We start from the raw sequence: 7,272 nt of genomic DNA, 5'->3' as shown, positions 1-7,272 counted from the left end.
ATATATATATATATATATATAAAATCATCATCATCATATATATATATAATATACAATGTGGCTGAGTATTTATCTATACACATATAAACACAAATAAAATTTTATCAGCCAGAAATTTTTAACTACTGCATATTGTGTCCACTTTGAAGTTCAGCTGTATTCAACATGGCCAGAAGTTTTGTAGGGACTAGTATGATATTGTCAGAGTTTATTTCAGGTTTATTTAAAAGTAATTCCTAGCCATCAGAGATTTTAGGTGGAGTGATGAAATCATTTTTCTGACTGATCAGGAGCATATTCTGTGTAATTTAATCTGTACCTGATTTTTGTTGTTTTTTTAAAATCTGTTCTCATTGACCCAGTTAGATGTTGATATATATATATGTATATTTTTTATTACAGTTAATTCATCCTTTATTTGATGATAAAACTTGTCTGTTAATACAAATCTTAGGATTAAAGATTCTTTCACCAAACTTTCAACAATCCAAACCCTTGAGTCCAGAAGACTCAGAAGAAGAAATTCAGCTTGGTCCTGCCAAGTTTGTCTGCTGGACAGCAATAAATATCTTTGAAGGGTGAGTCATTACTTCAATTTTTTCTCCTTTTGTTATTATCATCGCATAGTCCCATTGCAAAGTCCAGTCTTTAATGCTGTGTGGGGGCTTGTGTGCCACAGTAGCCCTGAGAGCTATGCCAGAGGTGCATAAGCTCATGTTAAGGCCTCCCATGCTGGACAGGTCAAAGAACAGATACCAGACTAATATGGACCATCTCTCCCAAGAGGTAAAAATGGGTTTGCATAGAACTAACACCCTTACCTAGAAAACAAGCAAGGTTACAGAACATTGATAACAATTCAACACCAACAGAATGTGGAAGAAGTGGAAGAAGGCCCAGAGTTGAAAACTAGAGAAAAGTTGCCAATGGCCTATGTTCCAAAGGAAGTGAAAAACTTAAGCAAGTATCACATAGTCTCAGCAAGAAGAGTAAGATCTTTGTAGACTTTCCTCAGCTAGTGATACTTTTATGGGCTTTCTTCTGTACTAGTGGGGTCAATACACTTGCTGTTTAACTTGATCTACTACTGTCTATGTCTGTTAGAAAAGTGTTGACTAGGTAGGTTTTTCAGAAAGATCCTGCTCTGGGAAGGTAGGACTTAGTGACCCTGATTATGGGGTTGAGATAGGAACGATTGGATGGGAAGAGAACGTGGGATGCGGCTTACTATTTCAGAGGAATAGAAACCATTGACACAAAGATAATATAGCCTAGTGGTGACAGCAGCGTGGTGAGTATATTGTTAGCTAAAAAACAAAAATTAGATAGCTTTTCTTCTTCAATTCAACAGAATATATTTGTGTGTATCAATAGCAATGTCCCATTTAAAAGTGCAGTACTATACTGTAAATTGTGTTTGGTATTCATAGAAGGCCAGCAACTGTTCAAGTATCTTCTGAGTGTGTGTAGAGCATGGTTAAATCTGTAAGAAATTCATGAAGTTTTAGGTCTGATTCCACTGCATGACATTTTGGGGAAGAGTAATTTTCCATAGTTTCAAATTTGATTCAAGCCTAATAAGTCAAATTGGGTGGGTGGAAACTGTGCAGAAAATTGTATGATGCATTGTACTAGTCTGTAATTTAAAAGTCCAGCTTTGTCTCTTGTTATGTGACATTGATTCTATATGAGTATTATGTTAAGAGTAAAAGTATCTGTGAAATATTCAGTCACTGGCATGCTAATTCAATGAACAAGTAGTTCAGTTAATTGAACAACTGAATATTCACCATAGAAACTGAATGAGGTCCATTCACTTACCTTACATGTGTGTGTGTGTGTGTGTGTGTGTGTGTGTGTGTGTGTGTGTGTGTGTGTGTGTGTGTGTGTGTGTGTGTGTGTGTGTGAGTTATTGTAAATAGTGTCCTTCATTGGTTCCATTTCATCCATGATCTAAGTGTAGATTTATAACACCTTTAAGCTATGAGTCTTGTTGAATCTTGTGCAGCTTTGAACTTGGATTGAGAGTAGAACTGCTTTTCTCATTTGGTTAGAGAGTACTATTTTTACATTATGTTGCTAGAGAGTATGGTGAGCGTATGATTTGATGATTGGGTTGAAAGTGAATCCCTCCTCCACAATATCAGGCCTTGTGACTATAGTAGAAAGGATTTGTTATATATAAAAATGAAAAAAAAAAACTATTTTCATAGCTTGGCATTGCTGTACCAAAGAAGACCCACCCATCACAACAGAATTGAGATCCAAAAACCAAGGTGCTACATAAAAAGCATTGGTGTAGGTGTTGGTGCCACATGAAGAGCACTGGTTCTGGTACCATGGAAAAAGCACTAGTGCTGGTGCCACATAAAAAGCACTGGTGGTGGTGCCATATAAAAAGCATTGGTGATGGTGTCACATAAAAACAATGGTGGTGGTGCAACATAAAAAAACACTGGTGATGGTGTCATGTAAAAAGCCCCAGTACATTCTGTAAAGTGGTTGTAGTTAGGAAGGGCATCCAACTGTAAAAATCAAGCCAAAACAGACTTTGGAACCTGGCGAGGCTCCTGGCCTTGCCAGTTCCTGTCAAATTGTCTACCCCATGCCTGCAAGGAAAACAGATGTTAAATGATGATGATGATAAGACAAGTGGCAGCTCCCATGGTCTTCTTCTGGATCTCCAGAAAAGTTGGAATGGATTTATCTTTAACCTTGAAAACTGGCTTGAATGTTTATAAGAGACTGAATATGCTAAAGGTTTCCAAAGGAGCAAGTGATAGTGTTAAACCCAGGTTATAAATTAAATTTATGAAAATCAGGAGTGCAGTCTCTCTCTCTTGACTCCTTATTTCTCTTTATGTCTCTGTGATATTCTTTGTTACTCACATATTATTTTTTTGGTGACTTGGTTAAAAGAGTAGGTTCACAGAAACGTAGGTGGAGAATATATTTTGGTATAGTTTCATGCTTTCTGCAAGAGAGTATGTTTTTGTTGTTCTTTTTGTTTAACGCCTAATATCCCTGTCTGAGCAAACACCTCTGTAACCAATCTGCCTTTACTTAGGCACAGTGTACCCAAGACTACATTATTTCAATATGTACTTTTTTAAGATGTTAGAGTTTGGGTTGACTATATAGCAAAGAAGTATTGAGAGAGACTGATTTTCTGTTGTATATTTTCAGAAAATCTGTGAGAAGTGGCCACCATTATCTCCCTTTATTATCTGGACAGCCATCAGAGGAAGTACTCCTGCAACTTTCAAATATGTCAGCACAATCTGTCTTCAGTACACTTCATCCTGGCTCTTGCTATGTAAATCAATTTTTATTATTCTCATTTTTGTAACTTTAAACCCTCTAGCATTCAGATTTTTCTGTCAAATGTAATAATCATTCATTCATGTTGTTTTAAATTATTCATGCATTATCTCATAACCTCAAGATTTTGATGATGTAATTGTTTTTTTTTTAAGAATGACATAATAATGTAGGTGTGAGAAACCAGATCTGGCTGGTTTGAGCATAAAACAAGAATATTTGGGCTGGATATGGTCAGTTTAAATGTTAAAGAGTTAATCTTTACTACATTTTATTCTTTACAGTTATTCTTTGTTTCTTTCTCTGTTGTTACATCTTTCCCACAATTACTTATTATTTTTATGCATGCATGTCCATAACTGTCCTATTACACATTGTTATTTACAAGCTTCCTCTTTTCTTTTTGACTCTCTGTTTCTTCTTGTTGATTTGTTATTTAAAAAATTCTGCCAAGGCCAAATTTACCTTTCATCCTTTCAGAATCAATAAAATAAGTACCAGTCAAACACTGGGGTCAAGTAATTGACTAGTCCTCTTCTCCGAAATATCAGGCCTTGTAACTATAGTAGAAAGGATTTGTTATATATAGAAAAAAAACAAAAAAACTATTTTTATAGCTTGGCATCGCTGTACCGAAGAAGACCCACCCACCACAACAGAACTGAGATCCTAAAACCAAGGTGCTACATAAAAAGCATTGGTGTGGGTGCTGGTGCCACATGAAAAGCACTGGTTCTGGTACCATGGAAAAAGCACTAGTGCTAGTGCCACATAAAAAGCACTGGTGGTAGTGCCATGTAACAAGCATTGGTGGTGGCGGTGCCACATAAAAAACACTGGTGATGGTGCCATGTAAAAAAAACCCAGTATATTCTGTAAAGTGGTTGCAGTTAGGAAAGGCATCCAGCTGTAAAAATCAAACCAAAACAGACTTAGGAACCTGGCGAGGCCCCTGGCCTTGCCAGTTCCTGTCAAACTGTCTACCCCATGCCTGCAAGAAAAACAGATGTTAAATGATGATGATGATAAGACAAGTGGCAGCACTCATGGTCTTCTTCTGGATCTCCAGAAAAGTTGGAATGGATTTATCTTTAACCTTGAAAACTGGTTTGAATGTTTATAAGAGACTGAAAATGCTAAAGGTTTCCAAAGGAACAGGTGGATAGTGTTAAACCCAAATAATAAATTAAATCTATGAAGATCAGGAATGCAGTCTCTCTCTTTTGACTTCTTATTTCTCTTTATGTTTCTGTGATATTCTTTGTTACTCACATATTTTTTTTGTTTTTATTTTCTGTTTTTCCTTATTATCTTTACTACAGTTTCTTACCTAACATTACAATCACCTCTGCTTTCACCCTATATAATATTGTTTTGCTTGTCACAATACATATTAGAGTGTTATGCTTTCAACAACCTTAACAATAGAATGAAATTGATGACAGAGATAAAACCTTTAACCTAATGAAACAAGTTTGAGTGTTATACTTTAAAAATACTTTACTATGGAATGAACTTGAAGACAATTGAAATCATCAGTCTGGAACCCCTATCCTGCTTGGCATATCAATCTCCTGGAAACTGTTCAGAAATGTACACCCAGATGAATACCTGCTATCAGGCATCTACCGTACTCTGAACGTCTTGTTTCTGTGGGCATGAACACATTAAAGTTCCGACATCTGGCAACTGAGTTGTAGACACCAACGAGATTATTCACCATCTTTTCAACAACCTTGGGCACCTTTTTGAATTCCATATGTCTAATACTTGTGGACATGCTTACAAAATCAAAAAACAACATAGCATCCATGACTTTCAGAAACAGTCTTTCATGCTCAGAATTGCTGAAGCATGGATTAAACTCCCCACATCAGTTGTTAGCTGTCAAGACACTACATCCCTCAAAACTTCCATGCTTCCTGAAATTCACCAACAGTACACCTGATGCCTCATCCCTTTCTTTAACAATCTGGGTTAATCCTTTTTTCTGTTAGTTCTAGTACTGATTTCTTACAAAAGTAGAAAATCAGCAATTTGGTAGAAGAGGGCAGTTGATTATACTAGATTCAGTACTTGACTGGTACTTATTTTATAAACTGTGAAATACAAAGCTAATTTCAGTACCATTTGAATTTAGAATGTAAAGGGCCTTAAATGAAATGTCACAAGTCATTTTGTTTGACACTTTTAAGATTCTTCCACTCCATCTGAGTGATGGCATTTAGAGATTAATTACCTTTTATCTCCTGTTTTTGACTTGTTTCAGTCATTAGACTGTAACCATGCTGGGGCACTGCCTTACCAAACTGTTGAGTTGTGGCGACATAAACTAACCAACACCAGTAGTCAAGCTGTGAGTGAGGGAAGAGGACAAACACACACACACCTATGCATACATACATGATGGGCTTGTACAGTTTCCACTTACCAAATTCACTCACAAGGAATTGATCAGCCTGGGTCTATAGCAGGAGACACTTACCCAAAGTGGAGCACAGTGAGATTGAACCCAAAACCACATGGTTACAAAGGGAGGTTCTTAACCAGACAGCCATCATACTGACATTTTATCCAACACACCCTTCCTTTTTTAAGGTGGTAGAAAATGATCCGAAGGAGATTTGACTGCTATTTTTAACAGATCAAGGAACCATATAGGCCTTCTTATTAGGTTGTTTAGTGCTCACCATACAAGTTGATGAAATTAATACTAACCTAAGGGAGACACTTTTGTTTCTGATATTAATTATATCACAGCCTATGACATGATTTCCAAGTTGAAGAAATAACTATTTACTTTTGTAAACTGAGAGGCTTCAGATTTGAACCTGAAATGCTGAAGTTCTAAGTTTGGTCCTACATCATTCTTTCTGACTATTTTGTTGACTCTTGTCTTATCTTCTCCATGTTACAGGGCACAGCCAGCTTACTCCTTTCTATGTGGGATGGACACTTTGAATTTGAAGAACTTCCTCAGATAGTAGTAAATATTTTATAAATATTTCATTCTGTTCACATCCATCAAGTATAAAGCATATCATTTCTTGATTATCTCTTTACTGTCAGATTAGGCACAGCTGTAGCTGTAGGATAAGAAATAATTTTCCTAACCACATGGCTCTAGCTTCAATCCCACTGTGTAGGACCTTGGGAAAGTGTCTTCTACTATAGCCCTGGTCTGACCAAAGTCTTGTGAATGAATTTGGAAGAGAGAAACTGAAAGAAGCCAATTGTGTGTGTGTGTGTGTGTGTATATATACCAAACACTCTGTTGAACCCCTAGAGCAAAACCGATTAGTAAGACCAGCTGTAATGGATATATAGTATTGTACACTTCAGTTAATATGTATACATACAGGCCAAAAAGTCATGCAGTAAAACATTTGACATTTTATTATATTACTTATTATTATTATTATTATTATTATTATTATTATTATTCATTTTGTTCATCATATACAAGTATGCGTGTATTCATCATTATTTTATTTATTTTATTCAATTAAAAAAAAATTGAAGCATGCTTTAGACAATTCTGGAGCACATTGAGCTTATTTTGTGCATTACTATTGGCCCACCCTATGTGTGTGTGTGTGTGTTACTGTCTCCTTGCCTTGACATTATGTGATTTTAAATGAGTGTCACTGTCATGCAAGTGGTGTCTTTTATTTCCAGTCTTCTGTGTAAGCATGTTTTATCATAAAGAAATATAACTTTATTTGGAAACCGAGCGAGATCGTTGCCGGTGCCCCTGGACTGGCTTATGTGCGGGTGACACATGAAATCGTTCAAGCGGGATCGTTGCCAGTGCCCCTGGACTGGCTCATGTGCGGGCGACACATGATATCTTTCGAGCGAGATCGTTGCCGGTGCCCCTGGACTGACTCTTGTGCGGGTGACACATGAAATGTTTCGAGCGGGATCGTTGCCAGTGCCCCTGGACTGGCT

The 7,272-nt window shown here is 36.8% G+C and overlaps 1 protein-coding gene across 2 annotated transcripts in view; it reads left to right on the top strand.

Annotated features, from left to right (window-relative positions):
• Positions 1 to 126: 126 nt before the first annotated feature.
• LOC106879634 (uncharacterized) overlaps positions 127 to 7,272 on the top strand; it is a 17,467-nt gene continuing 10,321 nt past the window's right edge. Inside the window, exons 1-3 of one of the 2 annotated variants that reach the window (XM_014929296.2) lie at positions 136 to 578; positions 3,187 to 3,316; positions 6,239 to 6,307. In XM_014929296.2, the coding sequence (XP_014784782.2) occupies positions 367 to 578; positions 3,187 to 3,316; positions 6,239 to 6,307 (411 nt within the window). In that variant the 5' untranslated portion in view covers positions 136 to 366. Of the gene's footprint in view, positions 579 to 3,186; positions 3,317 to 6,238; positions 6,308 to 7,272 lie in introns of both variants that reach the window. The other variant, XM_052968554.1, reaches the window with a different exon arrangement.

Source organism: Octopus bimaculoides, chromosome 1, assembly GCF_001194135.2.
Source record: "Octopus bimaculoides isolate UCB-OBI-ISO-001 chromosome 1, ASM119413v2, whole genome shotgun sequence".
Lineage (NCBI taxonomy): Eukaryota > Metazoa > Mollusca > Cephalopoda > Octopoda > Octopodidae > Octopus > Octopus bimaculoides.
The sequence above is the reverse complement of the archived record's forward strand: the minus strand, read 5'-3'. Positions and strand labels throughout refer to the sequence as shown.